The 24350-nt window shown below is 40.4% G+C and overlaps 1 protein-coding gene across 15 annotated transcripts in view; it reads right to left on the bottom strand.

Annotated features, from left to right (window-relative positions):
- ERC1 (ELKS/RAB6-interacting/CAST family member 1) overlaps positions 1 to 24350 on the bottom strand; it is a 478195-nt gene that overhangs the window by 153672 nt on the left and 300173 nt on the right. For all 15 annotated transcript variants that reach the window (XM_090043415.1, XM_090043421.1, XM_090043417.1 and 12 more), the window contains one exon: positions 15046 to 15206. In XM_090043415.1, the coding sequence (XP_089899541.1) occupies positions 15046 to 15206 (161 nt within the window). The remainder of the gene's footprint in view (positions 1 to 15045; positions 15207 to 24350) is intronic.

The following is a 24350-nucleotide window of genomic DNA, read 5'->3' as shown; positions in this document are numbered from 1 at the left end:
AAGGAGTACAAGTAGACTTGTGGGAGAAGAAAGCAGCAGAGCGGTTTTAGAGGGGAAAGTGAAGGAGAAGGAAAAGGAAAGCTTCAGAGTGAGAAGAAAGAAATGAAGAGAAAACAGGACACACGTGTCTTTTTATTTTTTTTTTACTACTCAGGGTAGATTTGGAAATCGTGGCCACACTGTGCAGAATTGTAATTTGTGTTTGAAATACTGACCTTGTCACATGTAAGGAGAATTTACTTTGGGAAATAGCCACTGAATGAAGATGAATTTTAGTCTTTCACAATACACTTTCTGGGTCTCTAATATGAGGTGTTTGGGAGCTTGATTGAAAATTTATGATCACCAGTCACTAGGAGTTAGTTTCCAAAAGTCTTTTCCAATTGGGCATCCCTTGACAAGAAAATTTGTATAAGACAACACCTCTGCTGCCTGAGGTAAAACTGCTTCAAAAAGTAAATGACTTGGCATGGGGAACACTAGGAAGTGGAGTGATTTTGGAAGAACATTGGACACTTTTATTCCATGTGGCATAACATCATCTGAAAGTTATTAAATAAATTGATATTCCTGCATTGCATATGTGTAAATACCACCTTCAGTCAGAAATCATTCCTCCTGTGGAAACCTGCCAGCTTCAGGGAATTAATTGTACTGGCTTATAAGATAAAGATAATACATAATGTAGACACATGCGTATCCACAGAGAAACACAAATGGCCATGCACACACTTTTCACTCATGAATATTTGCACAAAAAGTAAAGGAACAGTGATTAGCCAAGTGGACTTGTTCAATCAAAGGCACATATTTTATTGTGAAGTCTCACCAGTTCGGAGGAAGCGTCGCTCGGTGTTCCTCGTTATGTTAACTCCATACTCTTATATTTACATCAGTTGGTAAAAATATATAATTGGAAGGGAGATAAAAGGCTTCAACTTTGTCTCACTATTCATATCACAGGGCGTGACAAGGAGCTCATTACCCCAACAAAATTTCTGTCCCACTAAAATTACTTCTTTGTTAACTGTGGTTAAAAGCCTACTGGCTCTGTTTTAGAATCAGGATGCACAGGAGGACTTTCTTTCTCTGAGGTCTGAGTTGTAATAAGAAAGTACACATCTGTCTCTGAGATGACATGCTGGATTAAACTCAATGCTGGTATAAATACAAGTAATTACACCTAAGGCAATGGAGTTGCACCCCACATACACCACAGAGTCTTTTGGCACACCATATCTCCCCAAGAGGAGAATGCAAAAAATATGAAAATGTCTGCTGTCGGCTAGACTGTTTTTGGACACTGTTGACTATACTTCTCAATTTCCCACAGTGAGAAAGTATGATTCCCACACTCCATGTTGCAAAAGAGGCAAAAGCTATGGCAGTTGAGACCACTGGACCGAAGCTGCATTGTAAAGCTGCTTGAAGTGGGTGTGCATGAGTGCAGAGCTACTCGATTAAAAGTAACTGCAGTCCACAGGCCCCTTCTGTCTGGGCCAAAAGCAATGCTGACACATTCTACAGGTCAGCGCCAAAAACCCTTTTCATTCTCCAACAGTTCGCCTGCATTTCTGCACAAAATGTTGGTTTCTTTTGGCTCCAAAGACAGCTTTCACCTGTGGGGTTTCATTTTTCTGTTTGACACCTTACTGTTGATTTTTCTTTACAGCACAAAAGAGCCCTCTCCAGTGCCTCACTCACAATTACACAATTGCTCCTTTGTGGTCAATGAAAGCCTTAATGATTGTATTTTATTTGATTGTAGATCTGATTAATTTTGACTTTAATTTGTGACCTTTGCTGGGATCCTGAGAGCTGGGAATTAGAGAGCACACTATACCACTGTACCTGGGACACTACAGATTTGCCAATTTGTTTCACGCCTCATTTGACACAAAAGCTATGAAATTGTAGTCCAAAAACAGCTCCGCATTTTTCAAGACAAGGCACAAAATTGATTTTGTTTTTATTTTAAATTAACATCCCACTGGTTACATTTATTTCTTTCTACAATTTCTATGCCAAGGCCCTCACTATAATGTGCATCTAACACACGTCAAGAAAAGAGGCAAGTCTGAAGATCAGCTTAGCAAACAAACTATTCATATTGCTACTCTCTGATTACAATATGGATGCGGTGAGCATAGCAAATTGTGTATTTTAGCATTCAATATAGGGAGAAACTATAACACAGAAGTGTCTATTACAATACGATATGAGGATGGGAAGACAAAAAGAAAGTCATGTGTCTTCATCTGCACAATTTTCTTAAACATCTGTTTAAGAGCTCTATATACTCTCTAAAACTGGGCCAAATTCATAATCTAAATTGCTTGGTGGCCAAAAGAGGGGGGCAGAGGTAACAAAACTGCATTGTATAAATAAAAGGAACTCTTATCAAGAGGAAAGCTATTAGAGGGGCAAAGGCAGGGAGGGCTTTGGCTGGTAAGGAAGGTGAGTTGGCAAGAAGACAAAATATCCCCTCTCCAGGAAGAAACCAAATGGAAAACCAAATACTCAACAGCAATGCCCCAAAGTCTGAAAAAACATCACATATCAGGGACAGACACATAGGTCACTGATCTTAAGTACAGAAATAATGTCCTCTTAGATTTTGAGTCAAACTGTGGATCAGTTAGAAAGTTATAGCAAAAAGTTGCCAGAATAATGCCTTGAGACCAACATGATAAGTGGATTGGGACTGAAAAAAATATTATGGTGAATCACTCTGTGAGCAATGGTCCAACTTCTCTCTGTACATGGAGTACTCATTCAAAAGTACCATCTGCAAATGCCACGGTCAACAATGCCAGAGGGTCAACATGACCCTACTGCTCCCTATGCTAGTTGTTTTTCTAAAGCATCTCTCTTGGCTGAGGTTTGCAGTCAAGCCTCTTAGCCTAGGGGGCACAAAGGGTGCACTGCAAAACTAACTGCAGAAAAGAAATACAGAACAGAAATAAAAACTCACAATTTTATTATAAAACTATAATAATAATTTATACACTTTAGCATAAGCTATAAAAGTTCTTGCTTTCTGTAGCGTAATGAAAAGCCAATTTTCGATGAAGTACTAAGGAACAACAGAAAGAGCAAACAGGAGGTGCATTCTTTTTAAAGAAAAAACAGACTATCTAGCAAACCTAAGGAAATGAAGGTATCTGGCCTTTTCCGTAGACATACATTCCTAAGCCAAGTCATTTAGACAGATGAGTAAATACTGTCAACAATAAAATTGTTCCAGAGGTCATTCACCAGAGATGATGCTATGAACAATGCCCAATTAGAACAGAATAAATTATGTCTAATCTGCAACTTGGCTCAGATTACCAGAATTCAGATTTTATTGTACAAGCTCTACCACGCCATTCAATTATTTAACATATTTTCTTCTTTCTGCCATACAGTATTTTATTAAGCAAAAGGATGGCATAGTGAGAAACACTCAAAGATAATAGAAAAAATGTTTTTCAAAAACAGGGAAAGCCAGAAAGTGTTTTCTGTATTATATATAACCTTTAGACATGATGTTCATAGGGGTATTAAACTGCAGATAGATTAGTTTAGATACTTATATGGTAGTAGCGTGCACGGTAATTTGAAATCTGAGTTCTCCAAGGAGTTTTTACTTATGCTCTCTGATAATGTTCAGTATGTTCACTTTAAGATCTAAAACCAGCAACGATTTTTAAAACCAAATTAATATTTTAGTAAGTCAAAATTTATAGTTGAAGTCAAGAAGAGAGGGCCAATGATCTATGACATATAACCTCTATGATCCATCTGGAGCACCTGTACTATATCAGCTTGGTCAGAAATTACTCCAAGGATTAGAAGCACATAGCAATGTACCTGCTTGATTGAGTAATATGACTAGGGCCCTTGTACTCAATTCCTGACACCACTGAGTTGCTATGGGTTTTTAGGAAGATGAGTCACTTCAACACTCTGATCTCAGTTTCCTCATGGTGGAATCAAGTTAATATTTACCATTCATATAAAATGAACTGGAGTTTTCAGATAAAAGTCTCTAAAAGTATAAATATTATTATTAAATAGCTACACTTATGATATAATTTACAGGAAACACCTGCTAGCCCAGGGGTTTTCAACTGGTGGTACTTCTGATGGCCTTAGGCAGTATTTGGCAGTGGGCACTTCTGCTGCTGCTGAGGGACCCCTCCCCCCAGTCGCCAATCAGCTACTGGGGGACCCCCCCTACCTTTGACTGGCTCCTGGGAGACCACCCCATCACCAATCAACCACTGGAGGGACCCCCCCACTTGTCCAGCTGCTGGACGACTCCTGCCTTCTCGACCAGCTGCCAAGGGTATAATGACCTAAAAAGGTTGAAAACACCTGTGCTAGCCCAAGGACACAGAAGGCATCCTGAAAACAGCAAAAAAAAACAAAAAAAACAAAATTCATGAAAACTACATTTACTTTAAAGGCTAGCCCTGAACTGATGCTCCCTCATACCCCAGCCAGTCTCTCTGCAGCACACTGACCCAGGGGGGAGGAGCCCCAGACTGGCAGGCGACCCCTGGGGCCCCATGACAGGGTGGGCTGCTCTGCCCATGTTCCACGTACTGTGCCTAACGATCTGAACTAAAATGCTCCTGGGTGCACATTCAAACAATAAGCTCCATAGTTTATTCAGGTGCTATAATTGCATGTGTAGACAAGCCCTATATAAACAAAAGTTAGCGTTAATAGGAAGAAGATGAACAGAACAGAACCCCATCAGAACAGTTTTTAAATCAAGACCAGATGCTTTTCTAAAAGGTATACTCTAGTCTAATTCAAACTGGAATTAATTCATGGAAGTCCTATAGCCTGTGATATAAAGGAATTAGGATTAAAAAATCATAGTGATCTATTCTGGTTTTATAATCTATCACTTATGTGGCTCAAAAAGTTTTACTAGTTTTGTTGGGACCAAGCTAAAATGGCTTAACATGAAGTCTAGATAAAGATTCTATACAATAAATCTGTAAACTACAAAGTAGCGACATATTCAGATATTGGCTTATGGAAAAGGAAGCTGCAGCTCAATAGTAGTACAAGAATTAATCAAAAACCCAGATTTAGGAATATAGGGGCAGTACCACTATATCCAAAAGTTGATCTGTTGTCTTGCCTCTACCAATAGCCAGTATGAAAGATCAGGTCTCCCTACTTCTGCAATTTGTATTCTATTGTAATGTTTCTTAACTGAGTGGAGGGGAAGATTCACAGAAGTTTAGGGCTGGAAGGGACCTCATGAGATCATCGCGTCCAGCCCCCCTGCTCTGGGCAGGAAAGACTGGTGGGCTCAAACAACCCCAGCAAGGTGTGCACCCAGTTTCCTCTTGAAGATCTCCAGGGTAGGTGCTTGCACCACCCCTGCTGGGAGTCTATTCCAGAGTTTGGTCACATGAACGGTGAAGAACATTTTCCTTATACCCAGTCTGAACCCTTCTTCTAGGAGTTCATGACCATTACTCCTGGTTTTCCCCTTGCATACTTTGGTGAATAGTTGTTTGCCTAGCCCCTGATGCTCACCCCTGATATATTCATAAGTTCTCAAGCTTCTCCACATCCTTCTTGAAGTGTGGCGCCCAGAACTGGATGCAGTACTCCAGCTGAGGCCTCATCAATGCCGAATAGACTGGGAAAATAAAGTCCTTAGTTTTGCTTTAGATGTATCAGTTAAAAAGGACTGTGTTTCAAATCTTGCAGGCAGTAAGGTCTATTTATGTTGGAGGATGATGTTTTACTGCGTCTAATGTGTTCTCTTAGGATTCCTGGATAATCTGGTTTCATCTCCAGCACCTGCCTTTATATAGAGCCATTTCACTTCAAAATACTAAGCTAAGAGACCAGTTTTCAGATATTCCACACACCTGCAGGTTATTCACTTTTTTGTTTTAACAAAACTCAGTCTAATGTTGCCTTTTTCTGTTAAAAATGGGCAGCAAGAACTTTTTGGCAGTTTTCTCCCATTTCCCCAACACTTCAGCCATTCCACCTGCTGTCAAAGTTGCCAGAACTTATCCTTCAAAATCCAAGGGAACCAGCCACTTGGCTCAGAGGTTATTCCTACAATTAATCCAAAGTGACCCTACTGCTCTGGAAAAAGGAATTTCAGATCAGCTCCAAAAATCATATGGTATTAGACTCCTCCTTATTCCCCCCTCCCTCCAAAAGCCACATTTCTATTTTTAAAAATAATGAAAGAATGACTTACATATGCACAGAGGCCATATGAGCACATACAACCTTTGGGATTTCCCTGCATGTATTTTGAGCCATGTTGACGATGTCCGGATGGGATTTACAATGGCTCAAGGCTACTATTGTTCACACTACATTAAATCTACAATATGTGCAATGAGATACCATAATATTTTCACTTGGAACTCTTATTAACCCACAGTTTGGCTGTATTTAATGAAATATGCAGCGCGGTCAGAGTTGATTTATATACACCAGTATTTACAGTTCACATTTATAAAAAAAAAAAAAAAAGGGAAAAAGCACCCTGAGGAACTCACAATTCTTCTGACTTCAAGAGAAAGTCAAAAGTGCTTGGTTTGCTTTAGCCTAGCAACACTCCTAGTAGCCCCCAAAATATTATGGCTGAATTCTGGATGGCAACAGTGGTCACCTATGTGACAAATGTCTAGCTTATAGAAATGTACCAGCGCCATTAGAGAGCCAAAAATAACTTCTGCACATTGTACTCTTAAAACTAAACATATCCACCAGGGATGTTTTGTGCATGTGTACGTAGGGAAAACAGAGTACTAATGGAAGACTACTCTGCTAATCCTGTTGTAATGACAAAGAGGGTGGAAAGCGAGGATTAATATACATCTGAGGACACTCTTGAACAAACAAAGCCTTACTCCATACATCACTGGTGCTTTTGTCTGATTACAGATACTAGAAGAGTGTAATAGGAGAAGAATATTCTGAGCTAAAAGTTGAATATTTAGAGATAACAAGGAGGAGACAAGTTTGTCTGACTTCAGTCTACCTCACAACTTATTTTATACAATGCCAATCAGAATAAAACTACCCCTTCACCCATTTCTTTGGCAATCAGCATAAACTAACTAGACTAACCATCTCTAGAAATAAATTCATTTCTCTCTTTCTTCTAGGTAATCAGTGCACAGGATCTGACAAAAGCAAAGATTTAAGGAAACAACTCTGCTCTGACAGAGATAGGGCACTAATGATATCCCAGTGTTACCCTGTGCTTGTATGTGCCCTAAAGCTTATCTGCACACGATTTAGCAGGGTAGTAGAGAAGAAGGGTATTTACTCACTCACGTAGCAATATGTAAGCCTTGAGGTACAATGAAAAACAATATTCCAGTGGTTTGTATGCATATATACAAATGCTTTTCAGCAGATGTTGATTTTCAAGGTAATTTCTACATGCCTGCTAGAATATAATGAAAGGAAAAATGACCAACAAAGTTGTAAAGACCAGACTAAAATACAGTCATCCATTCTAGTTGAGATGATTCTCAACCAGGGTCCTTTTTCTTAGTTTACAATATTTATGTAGTTTTTAACAATATTAAAATGCGATAACAAAGCCCTGATTCTCAACAGTGTGGTTCGGCAGTTTTTCACATTGCAACTAGAATTAGTCGGGTTTCCTTGTGCTGCCTTTCTAGAAACCTTGGTCCAAAAGCTACTGAAGGGATCAGTCACACTGAATTCAGCCCCTGGAAAACAAATCCAGAAGGGGGAAAAAAAAATCTCCAGTGGTATAGTATGGAAACAAGAGCACAGTGTAACTACATTCTCAGGAAGTTAACGGCTGAAAGAACCTCCTTTCCCAGCTCCTCCTACAACATTAACAGTCCTAGCAATTACTGACTGGAACAAACCCCTTTAACACCACCTGGTACATTTTTCAGCAGTTGGTCTTGCTCCCAAGCCTGTCATGGCTCATTTGGATAGTACAGTACATTCTCTCTATAAGGCCGTTCTCAGGGACCATGCAGCTCAACGTATAATGAGATATGGAGGTGTTTATTGTGAGATGGAATGGAACTCTGAGCTGCAGTGCCAGGATTTTAGTATCTGAAGAAGCCTTGCAACTTTTTAAGGAAGGTGAACTGTAAAAACAAACCATCTGCATAAGACATGCACAATTTCTGGATGCTAAAGATCAATGTGATTAATACAAGTACCCTCTTTCTATCTGTGCAGATGTAGGGTGCCTTACTCATGCATGATTCATCCATTAAAAACCCCACTTAATCGCTTCACAGTTCACCTTTCCTGTAAAATGTTTGAGACACAAATTCACACGAACAACAAATTTACAATAAAATTGGATTAAGTTCGACAATTTGACCAAAAGATCTTTTTGTTAAATTAAACATCATCCTGCTTGTTCTAAGATGACGTAGACTGTCTCTGATGATGACACTGTTACTGAGCACCTTACAACAGGTGCTTGAAGGTTCATCCTAACAACAGAAAATTCAGGGAAGCAATGCAAAATAGCCTTCAATTCTCACTTGTCAAAATAGGAAAGATCATAACAAGGTGTTCTTTTTTTCCTCAAGACTCAGTTCAGTGAAGCTGACAATGTCAGAACACCCAAAAGCATAAGGATAAAATGTAGATGTGGTTTTCAAAAAAATATTTCTTTAAACAAGCCTCACTACACTGATAAGAATTGAGGAAAGTGGAACATTGTGCAACACTGCTTTTTGGGTTGCAAAAGTAATTTTCAGGAATTCTTAATGCTAGAAGATGTGTAAATCTATATAAACAGAAGCACTATTCTGTGTATATTCTTTGTGTTCTAGGCAATTCTGTGACATTCATTCTATGACTGGCAACATTTTGATAATCAGCTCCCACTAATCTGACCTCATTTTTTAATTTTATGCCATATAAAATGGACATGTTTTCATCTTTCAAAGGCTTGCAATTGAAAATTTTACAGTTCAGGTGTCGACACCTGACAAAACAGTTAATAATTTTTAGCCTGCCCCCCAAAATATGTATATTTAGGCTAGAAAATCAAAGGGGATAAAATAAGAGTAGTGGCTGTCCTTTACCTGTTTTTTTTCACTCTGTGCTCTCCCTTCAGGAGAGTTTTTCAGTCAGAAATATGAGCCTTGGAGGGAAAGCAAGGACAGATGCATACATGCAGATGTATTTAGTCAAGTCTACCCCAAATCAGTAGATTCTACAGACATGCACTGCCCCCTGTGGGATTCGGCCTTATTTTAAAATCAAACAAAATAACTACAGGGGCAGTAATGGCTTCCATTGCTCTAAGTGCCTGGTAACCTGTATAATATATTGGATTGGGGGAGGGATTATGCTTGTCATAATAAGTCACACATTGTAGGTGACCAGTTAGAAAAATACTGCCCTGTGGTACAGATGGTGAAGTTGAACTAACCACGGTCTAGTTTGCTTACTAGCAAACTATTTACACATGCAGAAATCTTGAAATCTCTCCTTCACTAAGGAATCTCGCTTTTTTATTATTCTGAAGGAATGGTATGTATAGGCACAATGAATAATTTCTATACTAACCATCACAGCAAGCAAACTAGTTCTTTCATTTCTATGGAAGTTAAATCAGAATGCAGATTTTGAGCAGCTGACAAGTGCTTGATGGCTGGCAGAACTTCCTGCTACCAGATGAACACCTCACCTACTTGAAAAGTTAATAAGGTCTAATATCTTATATCACCCGATTATAATCAGAGAAGTGATAGCTGTGTTAGTCTGAAGTCAGGCAGAAGGTAGGGCAGAGTGGCACTGATGAAATAGGCTGTTGCCTAAGAAACCTCGTCCCTCTCTCAACTAGTTAGCCTCTAAGGCCCCTACCAGATGTTACACTTACAACACGATCAGTCTGTTAGTTGCGTCTTAAACAGTATCTCTGCCACACGTTCGGGGAAAGTGAAATCAGCCACAAAAGTATTACATAAAAATGTGTAATAATTTGTTCAAGAGTGTCCTCAGATGTATATTAATCCTCGCTTTCCACCCTCTTTGTCATTACAACAGGATTAGCAGAGTAGTCTTCCATTAGTACCCTGTTTTCCCTACGTACACATGCACAAAACATCCCTGGTGGATATGTTTAGTTTTAAGAGTACAATGTGCAGAAGTTATTTTTGGCTCTCTAATGGCGCTGGTACATTTCTATAAGCTAGACATTTGTCACATTGGTGAACACTCTTAGTAGCCCCCAAAATATTATGGCTGAATTCTGGATGCAGCTTTGACAGTGGGATAATTCTGGCCTCAGCCGAGAATGTTTGTGCTTAGTTATTTTTACACGCTTCCAAAATATTGCTGACAACACAAGTAAAAGAAGGGAAACAAGTGATTTTCAACAGTTTAACACTCAACTAGGCCCAAGTAGAATTTCATGGGACAAAAAACAGGGATTCCTCTGTACACTGAGTTTTCTTCCTGCCAAACTTAAAAAGACCAGATGCAAACAATGCAAGTGTAAGAGCTTCTAGGGGGAATAAAAAAGAAAGAAACCCCAATACCAATACAAAACTAACCAGTCCCCCACACTAAAGGAGAACAAGCCTCAAAGCAAGTAATTAATATTTTTTATATTAGAAAATATTTAGCAACGTAAATTAAGGGATAATTATTAACTTCTATAATTTTTTACAATTAAAAGATTATTTTAAACAACAGGTAAATACCAGACTCTGATAAGCTATAAGACATCATTTTCTTCAGGGACTGAAATTCCTTTGTTGGAGCAGCTCACACCTATGATAGATATCTATTTTAATAGCCAAATTATTCCCTCAATAGTGTGAAGTGACCTAGTCAGACATACTACAGTCCATAAATAAACACATATTCTACTCTAAGTAGCAGTCTTCTAAGTACATTTTATTTTTGTAATTGAATGTCTATCATACCTAGCCTTTGTATTAGGAAGACTGCCACTATTACAGCCCAGAATTAAATTTGATATCATCTATATGTATGATAAATGCTGTGCTTTACTCTGATTTACAAATATTGATTGAATCCTTGTGCAACTGGCAAACAACTATAGTTTTCACTTAAGGATGAGTGATACAAGAAGGATTATTATATAACATTGACTATATTCTTTCAAAGGTATTTTTGAGCTGAAGTAGAACAAAATATGATCTATACATATAAAGGGCTTAGTTCGTCTCTGTGTCTGTCTTTCTGTAACACTCTTTAAATGCAAATAGTTTGAAACTTGTAAGAGATAAAACATCTGTGTCTTCAGATATATTTCTTTGCTAAACCTTAGCATTTGTATAGTGACCATGTCAGGAAGATCCCAACTTCCAGAATTAGGAAAAAAGTTAAGGGACACAGCTGTTTCTACTGAGCTCCTCCTGGGAGGGTGCTGGGAGCCTGATGCAGTAGGGAGGTCATGGGGAGGGGCCAGCTGAGAAAAAATGGGAGCTGGGCAGAGGCATGAGGCAGTGGGAGAGCAGTGGTGGCCTTGTCCCAAGCAGGGAAGGAGGTGCCTGGGGTGAGCCCGGCACAGAGGGGAGGGGAGAGGGAGGGGCCAGCTAAGAAAAGGGGGAGCTGGGCAGAAGCACAAGGCAGTGGGCAAGCAGCAGCTGCCCTGTCCCAAGCAGGGAAGGAGGCACCCAGGGATGGCACGCAGGAATCCCTGGGACACGGGCAGCTGTTGTGAGGCACAGAGCTCACCTGCCCCTGCCCAGCAAAGAGGTGTGCAGGTGGTGACTGGGCAGCAGCATGGGTGGGTCTGCCTCCAGCCCGCTGGACAAGAGTAAGTGCAAGAAGGGATTGGTATTTTCAGATGTTAAACCTATTTTATTTAAGTTTTGTAATATTTCATTTATTTAATTTTTTTATATATTTTATAAATATAAAAAGTAAAATCTGTTTGTCTTTGTATTTGAAATTCATCTGTCATTCTTCATAGGCAATTCGTTAGTATTAAAATAAAAAATTCTTGCATCACTTGAAAACAGCAGAAGAGGGTGCTTTTAAAAAACCTGAATCACAAAGGTTGAACAGGACAGATTGTGCTTGTTTCAACAAGGTCTAACGGCCATAAAGTCCAGGAAGCCATTTTAGACTAGACATAAAAAAGTTCTTTATGGTGCAAGTGTCCAGGGTCTGGAACAAACTCCCTCCAGTGGTGATGTAAGCACCTACTCCGGACTCTTTCAAAAAACAGGTGGATATATTTCTTACTAGTGTCACTTGATCCCAGCTGACTTCCTGCTTATGGCAGGGGGGCTCGACCCAATGATCTCATGAGGTCCCTTCCAGCCTCTAATGTCTATGAAATCTATGAAATGTGAGGTATAATTTAGGGGTGCACTGATAGAGATTTTGGGGGCTGATACCAATAGCTGATATTTTAAGGAGGCATACCAGCCGATACGGATCTGATTTCTGACACAGCTGCCTCCAGCTGGTAAGTCCGGTGTGGTGGAAGGTGGGGAGGACGGAAGGGACATGGGAGGGGAAGATCAATGCCCCCTGTGGTGAGGGAGGGGGCAGGGGAAGGCACTACCCAGGTGGAGCAGTGGGGGGGGAGGGAGGGCCACAGCTGCTTGCACCCCAGACAGGTATGGGGGGGGGGGCGTGTGCTCTCTGGATCTGTGTGGGGTGGGGCAGATTACAGCTGGGGCTGCATGGGGCTCCTTGCAGTGGGGACTGGGCTCAGAGTGGGTGCTGGCAGTGCTGGGAAGATGCTGCATCCACCCCCAGTGCTGCCATCATCAGTCACTCAGTGCAGCCCTGGCTCAACACCCTGCCTTCACCCAGGTGCCAGTGGCACTGGGAGTGGAGCACCAGCAAAATTTGGGGTGGATGCAGCATCCTGTCAGCACTGCCAGTGCTCACTTTGAGCCCAGCCCCCACCGAGAAGAGCCCTGCGCCACCCCAGCTGCAGCTTGTCCCGCCCCATCCCACACAGATGGAGGGGTCACATGCCCCCCTCACCCTCCTGGGGTTCAATCAGCAGTGGGAGCCACCCCCTCCCCGAAGCCATAGCTCTGGCCTCCCCACCCCCATCCCGCCTGGGCAGTGCGTGCCCCTGCCCCCTCCCCCACCACTGGGGGAGTTGATTTGCCCTCCCACACCCCTTCCCTCCCCTTCCACCACACCAGACTTACCAGCTGGAGGCAGCTCTCCATGCTGCTAGCTCTGCTCCTCACTGCCTGAGTGCTACACTGTGGCTGTGTACAGCCTGAGCATTTACTGGTACCAATCCAATAGGTATTGGAACCAATCCGATATCGGATCAATGTATTGGTGCGCCTCTAGTATTCTTTAGCTGACTGAGAAACTGCTACAAAGACTAGTTTACAACAGAGGTTCATGGGGAGGATGCTTTCCAATTTATTAAAGTTTGAATGCCTGTATCAGCTTCACAAAACTGTAAAGAAGGCCAAAATATGCCTAGAACATATTAAACTAGTTAAATGTACAAATTTAATGCTTTTTCCACCTTTCCATCTATGTGCTGACAGCAATACCTTTCTATACTACTCTTCTTCCTTCTTAGGTCACAATGGATCTAGCAGTATATTTAGGTCTTGAGACTGAATTTCAGCACAATAACTTTCTAACAATAACTAACTAGTTAAGATAGGTCATCATTTTTAAAAAGAGTGGTTATGTTGAAGATGCTTGAGCTACCTGATTACAAATACATTTCAGGATATATTGCATAAGATGTATATATTTTAATGTGAAGGTTTGGAACAGCAGTTTGGCAGTAGAATGCTGCCAGGAGATTGGATATGGGATATATCTTAAGTTGCTTTGGATTCCCACATCAACTTAAGAGTTATTCTTCCCATCCCCCAATACACCAACTCTCAAGGCAGTCAAATTTATAGCTCAATAAAAATTTTTATTAAAAATAAAAAGTGTGGTTTCTAAGGCTGCAGTCTTGTAATGTCTCTGTGCCAGGTCTAGCTCAGATTGTGTTAGATAGCTGGATATGAAGCTGGGGAGCTTGAAACTGTATTAGGTAGCTAGGTATGAACCTGGGGAGCTTGAACCAGTTTACACTGCACTCTTAACTTAGAGTTTCAAACCTGAGCCACTTCTCTTTCCATTCTGTAACAGCTGTTTTTCTATCATTTCTTTTTTCAAAAAGGAAAGAGGTTAACATAGAAAAGTTGAATAAATAAATAATGGCTCACAAAACCACAGTGGAGGAGCCACTGCTAGCCCTGCCAATAAAAATGTTCCTTCTCTTCAGGGCTGGCTAAACAACTGAAAGTGTTTCTAATGAACTGCTGGCAGTCCTATCCATCACTCAACTAAATGGATCCATGTCTCCCTAAACTAAGGATAGCTATTTCTCTTTAATGGATGGTCAGAAATTAGGAAGTATTTACGTCTCAGAAGTCAAACTCTCCACCTTACCCCACCTCCTCAATGCTTGGTTGTATTCAAGACTCCTTGTACATAGGTAGGAGAGAAAAACATGATTGATATAGAAGTTCAAACTTAATTCCAATAATGCTAATAAATCAGTCATGATTTAGGGAAAAAATCATCAGCTGGCACTGAAGACATCTGCACTTTCATTCAGGACATTATTACTATGTTACTATTATTTTTTACCTTTCCCTCCCTTCCTTCCTCTTATTTGCTGTACTTATTTGTGCTTTGCCTTAAAGAAAATGATATGATGTATAAAGCAGGACCACATGTTCTAGGAAGAACACCACACAATAAAGCCCTTATTTAGCACTTTTGGATACCAATAAAATGCAAATACTTATCAATCAATGTGAACAAAGTGGATGATTGAGGGGTGAGGGAAAGAACTAGTATTTAAGTAGTAATGCAGAATACTCAATTTATTCCATTTTTTAAATATGCATAGCTCATGGTCCATGATTCTTTTAGAGTTTTGAGAAAGCATATAGAGATGCAACTTTCCATCAATAAGTAAACAGAATAATGGTTTCTGGTTCACCAAAAAGCAGCAATGAAAGAGAAGTGAAAGGATGCTAGAATAACAGATCTAAAATGGAAAGAAATACTTACTTCATCTCCAGGACTTCCTCCAAATGTTTCCTCCTTTCTGCTCGCAGGTTGGTCAAATGGGTTTCCTTCTCAGCCAACGACTGCTGAGTAGAAGAAAGTTTTGCTTTCATAGATTCCAGCTCTTGCTTAACCTTCTCCATAGCCATCATCAGTTCCTCTACCTAAGATGGGGAAGTTGGAGAAGACGGAAAGAAAAGAGTACGACATGATGAACAGAAAATTACTAGACACCATAACTAATGAATTGGTGCCATTAATACCTTATACTGCTGGCATGTGTGTGACAGGGAGATAGAGAGTATTACTTGAATACAAGACAGGGTTTTTTTCTCCAGTCAGCATGGGGTAAAGGTCCTTGCCTTACATTTACATACAAGGAAACATTAAATACATTATTTGTCATTAAACTGCTGCCAAAAGCAGCATGTGCTCCATAACAGAAACCAACTATGAAGTTGATTAAAAGTAGCCAACACTAAGCATGGCTATAAAACACATAGTCCATACTGGGAAAACATGCTGATGGGAACCTATCATGAGATTAGGTTAGTGCACCCCATCTGAATAAACTACATCTAGATGCCCACCGAGTGCAGTCCCCCTCAGCGCCAAGACATGTTTCAAGACATGGTGGGTCATTACACTGTGTACATTTTGACTTCCTCTCCATTACCACAGCTGAGCTGTGCCTTTTGTTTCTATTTCCAATCATTCCTGTTTCTTCACCAGCCTTAAATGCCTGGCAAACATCACCAAATGGGGCCCCAAAAGTTCACCCAAAAGCCCTCTGGCAGCCCCTCTCTCAGCCTGTCATATATGATTAGACCTGATCTGCATATAAGTTTCTGGAGGATCCCAGGACTCATGGCAAGAACACCTGGTTCCAGTCATGAGTGGGGAGCTAATTAGCACCTGGACCCTTTGTGGGGTAGTGGTGGTATCTGGAGTATACACACATGCTGAGCTGTGGGGTCACCCATCATGGCTTGAAATACTGTTGACCCTGGGGGGGACCAGCCCAATGAACTATATAGTAAATCATGAGACTTTTGACTTTGGACAAATATCATGTGTAGTTTCCACTCTATATAAATAGATGCCAAAGTGCTGTTTAAAAATGTTATTATGGAGCACCTGTGCTAAAACTTGTATCCGTTTCAAAGAAAGGTAACACGCATCAATTCTGGATGTGGGTACTATATACAAGTTACTATAGCTGTGTTTAATTTCACCGTCAGCATTTTCAAATTTGCTCCTCACTTCCATGTGAAGGGCCTCACAGTAAAGAAGGGGGGAAAGGGATGTGGGGGGAAGAAGTTGGGGGGGGGAAGGCAGGGGGAAAGGGGGTTACCTGACCCCCTCAGATTTATTTTACCTACTGTAGTCATGGGAAGGGGGACAAAAAAAGGGCAAACCTCCAATAATTAGATTCTATACCTGGAAAGTGATAACAAATGTATACATTTTCCATATAGAGAATCTAATTACTGGAGAGTCATCTTATAGTCAGGGTCATCTTCTATTTGAGTAAATATGGAAGTAACATGTACAATATAAAGTTTATCTCCATTTGACTTTTTGGTCATGCATTAACATGTATTAATTAACACACTAATAATTTGGTCACTGAAAATATACCATTTAATCTACAATTCATGTTATTTTCACCTTAACATATGGAAATCCTGCACAGGTATAAATATAGTAGGGCATTAATTATCCAAACTACTTGATTTCACAAACAGGTTTTGGTCCCAAGTTGTTTGGTTAAAGAAACATAAATAAAATTAACATAATCCAGTGCCATACTCTAAAACAAGTATAGTAACAAGTTCGCCCTTTTTTTCCCCCCCAATCAATAAAACAGTCCTTTTAGTTGCCATTGTTCTCACTTGTACCACAGACTGATAGTGCGTCCTGTAGTCAAATAACTGAACAGTTCAGACATATGGTATTTGAATATACATTTCCCTCGCTTTATGCTGTACATGTTCTTCCTGGAAAACAGCACATAACTCAAATTCGTGTAAAGGGAACCCACTTTACAATGTAACAATAGGGATATGTTCCAAAACCTTGACTGTACTGACCCCCAGACCTATTTCTATTACTTTTACAAGACATTTCTGATACACACAAGCACAGGGCACTATCATAATGAGAATGGGAACTCCAGAGACACGTGTCACAGACAATGAGTGAAGAGCACAGATCCACACAGGAGACTGTATTTTGATGTGTGTCACTCCCACAATGCACCACACAAAGCAGCTGACTGTGCGCTTCCACTACACCGTTCACATAAGAGTGCATTTACCTGTCATATAACGTAATTTTGGTATAAAAAGGGTCATCGAATGAATTCACACATACAGAACCTGCATAAAGTGAGGGAAACCTGTAATTGACACTATTGTAGAATGCATATGCCTTTGCACTCTACCACAAATGCAACAGTTTAGTAAAGGCTAAATATTAAATGGAATTAATTAATGACAAATGCAGTATTATGTCAGAGAATACAGAAACCTCCTTTCTCTAAAATTATCTAGAAAAGGTGATGGAAATATCTTGGATGTGTTAAGAATGAAGCCAGAACACCTGCCATAGCAAGTGTGCCACTAAGCAGTTGGAGGAACACATAAAGGTTTAACATGTAAAAATTCTTCCATTGAGCAGTCTTCTGGAGAAAAGGTAGTACTTGACAATATAGGAAATGTACAAAGAGTAACCCAGGATATTCAAGGATGGCAGTTGAGCATTGTTTATGCTTTAAATGATGTTTGATACTGTGGGAAATACTGGGATTCACAACTAGCATGTTTAGGGTAGACATTACACAGATGTTTATCCATTTGCTCACACTCATGTTTCACCATATGCTACACTAGAAACAACTGTGCACACTAGATTAGAATTTAGAATTGTATTATCTAACAAGCATTAAAAAACAGCAGACATTCAAATGCAGACATATCCTAAAAATAAAAATTCACAAGATACTGTTAATAATTTTGGTATACTCTCAGGTGGTTGGTACTTCTTGTAAAAAGATACTTTAGGTTTTTCATACAAAAACATTCAGACAGATCTCAGCAAAGAATGATACAAGTATTTTAGAATGTGCTTTAATGGTAAAAGTACAAACCATATCACCTGTATGTAACAAATCTGAAAAAACTCTATTGCCACGTGACCAGCATCTGTCCAGTCACACTCCCAAAATAGATTTTTAAAATTACACTAAGCTCAATTTCCACTTACATGTTTTTACAGGGTAAATTATGTACCACAACAGGTGAACAGATCCACTGCTGAAGAGCACATATCTATTGACATTAATATATTTGACTACAAAAACCACATTCAATTTCCAACCATATCAAATTAAGAAACAATATAGTTTTAAAAATAAAAGTTTCATTTTTCACTGTAAATATTTTACAATTATGTTATAAATCTGATTTCCAAATAACAAACACTACAGCTCCTAGCTCAAGATATACAGAAATGAATTTGTCCAGAGATCAAGAGTATGAAGGAGACCTTGAATGACACGCAACTAAAAATGAAATTCATTTTAAGCTGGGTAGTATAAATAAAATTGCCATTTCTCTATCCAAACCATGCTTTGCCAATCTGTGGTGCAGTATTCTTTGAGTGCAAAACAGCAAATATTGTGTCTTGAAACCAGAAAGAGAAACATTCCATGGAACGGAATAAAAAAATAAAGGAAAAAAAAGATTCCATTGAAACAAAAAGTTCGTAAGTTGGTGCGAAACACAGAAACAAGAATCAGAAAGAAAACTGAAGATAGCCAGGGGAAAAGCAGTAAAAGCACAATGGGGAAGCCAAGGTGTGGAGTGTATCAGTCACTTCCACTTTCTCGCAATGGTTCCACGATCAGAACATCTGTGTAAACAGTTTCTTTTTAATTTGGGGCGGGGGAGGGGGTACACCAACCCTAAAACCATCTGTTTTCTAACAAACAGTAACCTCAATTAAACAAGGGCCCAGCCAACTGCAACAAACACAAGGGCTTGTGTCAGTTGGCTGCTTGCCAAGATGTAATCCTTGTGGCAACAGACTTTTTCCTAATTAGGGGGGAAAGGGTTTTGGCATCCACAATTCCAGTCCCAGCTATCCTCCAAACCAGCAGCATGACAAATTCGAGTTATTAACAGGACACATTGATGCCAGCAGCTAATATGTAGGCCAAGGCTCCTTTTGATGGGTGGCAAAATCTAAACTTCAGGAAAGGATAAAATACTTTGAGGGCTGTAGTCTGCTGATTTTTGTGTGTGTATGTTTTTCATCTAGAAATTCTCTTAATTGTATGCTCTTGCTAAACTTTTCATGGAAGCATGGGTCCCTTAATCATGCTTCTGACAAGTGAAATGCAAGTGGCCACTAATGAACCGTCTCACCATCACCCATTCTGCCTAGAGAAAACCAGTTGTTACTGTACCTACCTCATGTTGAGGTTTTTTTCATGAGTAAAGACAAACTATGCCAAATCATGATAGATACATTTTTAATACATATGTCCATATTTCAGAGTTACAGAGCTGTAAACTTACAGCTCATTTCATTATGGTCATTTAAATTAAACAAAAAAAGAATATTAGTGTATTGGTGACTCATCAATTTTGCTGCAATTTCGATTGTTGAATATACAGTAGGCATGCTGGAAGGAATGGTAAGTACTATTTCTGTGTCTGGCGTGTTTGCTTATTTTGAAATAACTTTAAATGCTACTGATGATTTGTTTTTCTTGATTTCAGGGAGCCAGTTACATAATAGGAGATACTTATTAAAAAGAAATTCAGTGTTCAGAATTCCAGTAAAATAAGCATTTAATAAAAAAGAAGTTATAAAGTAAGTCTTTCCAGCCCACCCCCGAACTGGGACTGGGGTAATTTGACATCCAGAGGATAATTAGGTATTGCCTATTAACATATAAGTAAAGATCTGAGAAGTCATTTGAAAAATCACATAACAGATTTCCTTCTCAAGTGAATTGCCAATGCTACTTCCACGGCTCTCAAACCCAGTGGAATTATGAATGGGGGAGACTACTGAATAGCATCTTGTTTACAGAATACTTATAGGATAGTATAGCTATATTAGGAAACTAAAGTTTAATATAAAATATTTTCTTCCTACATCTATGGACAAAAGCACAGCCATGTTTGCTTAATCTTTATGTCAAATATTCTAGACAGGATAAAAAGAGATGGCACCTGGGAGAATACAGTTACTCAGCACCCAGTATTAGTAACTCACTTACTATTAGTGTTGTGTGACTGCATCAGAAACTTTATTTTCCAAGCCAAACTCCAAGCTAACTCCATATATATTCAATTAAGGCCAGCACATAAAAAGAAGCTGGGGATAAGATAAAAACAAACAAAAAATACGAGTCTCTAAGGAGTAGGAAAAAAAAAAAGACCAATCTTCCTCATATTCTACCACTCTCTCAGAGAATGCTTAGCTAATTCTTTCAGGTCTTCAGTTATTTTAACTTCAAATGTTTGTGTTCATCTGACTGAGATCATAAAAGGACTATGCATTTCTGCATTCGCTTTTACCAATAAGAGGCTGTGGCAGATGGACAAAGGAAAAGGAAAGAAACGACCATAAAAGAAAGACAAGCATCTTGGCTCCATGTGACCTTGGTTGGGTTGCAAAAAACCTTCCAAGACCAGATGTTAGGACATGGAAAAAGCACAGGCCAGATTTGATACTTAAATATGTAATTTAACTGCCTCAAGTAACATATTACAAGGAAAAAGCATTGGGTCTGACAGTGTACAGTGCCAGCAGGACCAGATGGTTCACTTAAATCACAAGCTAATAAACCTTTATGCAAAATAAGAAGGAAATGAATTATGGTTTCAGTACAGACACAGTTTCTTTAAGAAAGCAGTAGGGTGGTTCAGGTGGTATCAGAGACTATACCCCAAATATTTCTTAACTATTCTGAACCAAGCAAATGATTTTCTGAATTTTGACAGATACTCAGAACACTGTCCGCTTATCACTTATTTTGGTAAACAAAAATATATTAGAAGTAGAAATTAAACAATGCTAAGCACCAAACTCATTACTTGTTAAATATAAAGTTTACAAATAGCATAGAAGCTAAGGAAAACCCCTTGTTAAGCAGAACTTCCAAAAGCTGTACTGCTGTAGTGTGGTTGTAAAACATCAATCTAGCATATTCTGCCCCAAAAATGTGGGAAGGATCTTTGGCCTGTCAGCCCTGTCTAACCCAATACCGATCTGTGTGTTTGAAGATAGAATGATGAAGGAAACAGCCATTGTGTCTTCTATTCTGAAGTTATGCTACCCACTAATCCTTGTAAAGGAAACATTTGAGGGAATATTGCCCTTTTCCCAAGATTTAGATTTCTACAGTTATATACAGTATAAACCCCCACCCCCACACATAATCCTTCTCCCAACACTTCATATAAGTCTCAACATTTACTTTGCTTTGTGTGGGATTGACTCAGGAATGTTATAGTAAAGCCCTATGTACAGCAGGGAACAGGATAACCTTCAGGAGAGGAGTCATTGCTTACTTGAAATCTCTATATAAAAAACTGGAAAATTAATATAGCAGAACACCATAAGGTGCATTGTTTAAGTTGACTCTATTTGTAACACTCCCAAAGAAAAATCTATAAAGCAATTAAGTTAAAAACTATATCTGCAAATAATGCCCGCTCCCTAAACCCACAGACCCCGTATCTCACCACTACTGTAACCATGAAAGTATGTAGGTAGCATAACTTGAATCCTTTCCAAAGGATAGTTAAGATTTGGTAGTTTTTCACTGTATAAGGAAGTTATGCTGTTGGTGAAAAGGAGTGTGGTACTATTGGTAACCTAAGCTTTTATTTGTTTGTTTTTAGGTTGTATTAGCTAAGTTATATGCAAAACAACTTTAGCTCACTCACAGCACTTTATATATTCCCATATTTTCTCACATACAACACACACATACTCCTTTATCTGCAAAATTCAACTCCTGGAAATTGGAGTGTGTGTTATTAAGTGGGAAATATGGTAACAGCAGTTTCCCTAGTTGTTGGCTGTAGACACTTCCATCCACCATTTCCCCTTTCCCCTCCCAGACAGAGATTCATGGTGCTGCAGCTGCTACTCAGTTACTGCCACTTACCAGTATTTTCAAGGAAAGATCTTTTTTTTCCTCCATCTGTCTCTTAAAAACAAGATGCATATTTTATTTATGGGCATGTTGTATATGAGAAAACAGTAGTATAATTAAATGACTACCTTTCCCCTTTATTACATTCTTGGAGAGGAAGAAATACATAGAGGAAGGTTGGACAGAAAAAGGGAGGAACAGACTGAACGGTAATACAAGTAAAAATGAAGAGTAACTATGTTTATATTTTCTTATCCTTGTGGGAACCAGATATCTTTTGGCAGCAAGAAGTCATCATCCCCATGTGCAGTGGTTTGCCTGGAGAACAGATATGGAGTGCTAGCAACAGAGGAGCAGGACATTCCATTGGTGGTAGAGGCAAGGTCAGGAATCCCCAAAAAGCTAGGATCAAGAACACTGCCATGAAGAGCAACAGGGGGTGGTGGTGGTTGGAGACTCCCATCTACGGGGGATGGGGAGATCCATCTGCCAGCCTGACCTGTTATCCTGGGAGATCTCCTGCTTGCCTGGACCCCAGATCCGAGATGTCAGTGAAGGATTACCAAGACTCATATGACCCTCTAACTACTACCGCACGCTGCTCTTCCATGTGGGCACCAATGACACTGCCAGCCCTGAAATAGAAAAAAAACTTACCTGCTGCAGGCGTGGAGAATGATGGCAGCTAGGGAAACCACCTGTACAGTTCAACAGCTGCTTACTAGTGGGGCTGGAACCAGCATGGGGCAGTGACATCACCAGGACATGCCGGCTGCCTCCAATAAAGGCCAGCTGTGAGAGGAAGCTGGGGAACAACAGCTGGGAGGCAGCTGTATGCTCCAGCCAGCATGGCCAGATATGCCTCCATGCTGGGACAAGATAGGGAGTCTCAAAGAGGACAGGGACCCAGGACAGGGTCCTGAAGAAGGATCTGTCCCACAGCAGGGTGGCACTTGGTGACTGAGCAGGGAAGGATGCTGGGGATGGACTTCTACGCAGCATGCAGGACGTGTAAGCAGGGAGAAGGAGCACTCCCTCCCTGGAGCATTCATTGGAGTTTTCTTTTTTGTATTTTGCATCACCCCTGAGGCCGGAGAGAGGCCATAACCTACACGCTGGGGCCAAGGGATCAGGGGCCTTTGAGGACTCCAAGTGAGGACATTTAAAGCTTATGAGGCAGCCTAGGGGCCAGAAGGCCCGCAGTTCCTAACAATAAGCAGGACCACTAGGAGTATCACTGATTCCTTAAGCTAGACCCAGAGGAAGGGACTTAAGTGCAGTACAGTGTGCAACCCAACACTGTGGTCAGATTGCTATACTAAAAGCCCATATCAGGATCTCACCATGAGGCCCGGTACTTGATGCGCTCAGTCAGACTAACATCCAGATGAATCCACCAGGTTGGTGCATGGGCAGGTTTCATAGATTTCATAGACATCAGGGCTGGAAGGGACCTCGGGAGATCATCGAGTCTATCCCCCTGCCCAAAGGGCAGGAAGTCAGCTGGGGTCATAGGAACCCACCAAGATAAACATCCAATTTACTCTTGAAGGTGTTCAACGTAGGTGCTTGAACCACCTCCGATGGCAGACTGTTCCAGACCTTGGGGGCTTGGACAGTAAAGAAATTCTTCCTTATGTCCAGCCTGAAACGGTCTTGCAGGAGTTTGTGACCGTTCGACCTAGTCATCCCTTGGGGCGCTCTGGTGAACAAACGTTCCTCCAGATACCGGTGGTCACCCTTGATAAACTTATAGGTGGCCATCAGATCACCCCTGAGCCTATGCTTTTCCAGGCTAAAGAGTCCCATGGCTCTCAGCCTGTCATCGTAAGATCTGTTTTCCTGACCTCTGATCATGCGCGTGGCTCTCCTCTGGACTCTCTCAAGCTTCTCCACATCCTTTTTGAATTGTGGAGCCCAAAACTGGACGCAGTACTCCAGCTGTGACCTCACCAAGGCCGAGTACAAGGGGAGAATGACGTCCCGGGATTTGCTTGAGAAGCATCTATGGATGCAAGCCAGCGTTTTGGTCGCTTTATTAGCCGCAGCATCGCATTGCAGGCTCATGTTCATCTTGTGGTCAATGATGACCCCCAAGTCTCTTTCTTCTGTAGTGCTATCCAACGTA

Source organism: Crocodylus siamensis, chromosome 4 (assembly GCF_052110815.1).
Source record: "Crocodylus siamensis isolate JL-2025a chromosome 4, ASM5211081v1, whole genome shotgun sequence".
In the NCBI taxonomy this organism is placed as follows: domain Eukaryota; kingdom Metazoa; phylum Chordata; order Crocodylia; family Crocodylidae; genus Crocodylus; species Crocodylus siamensis.
This window is presented reverse-complemented; position numbering and strand designations above follow the sequence as displayed.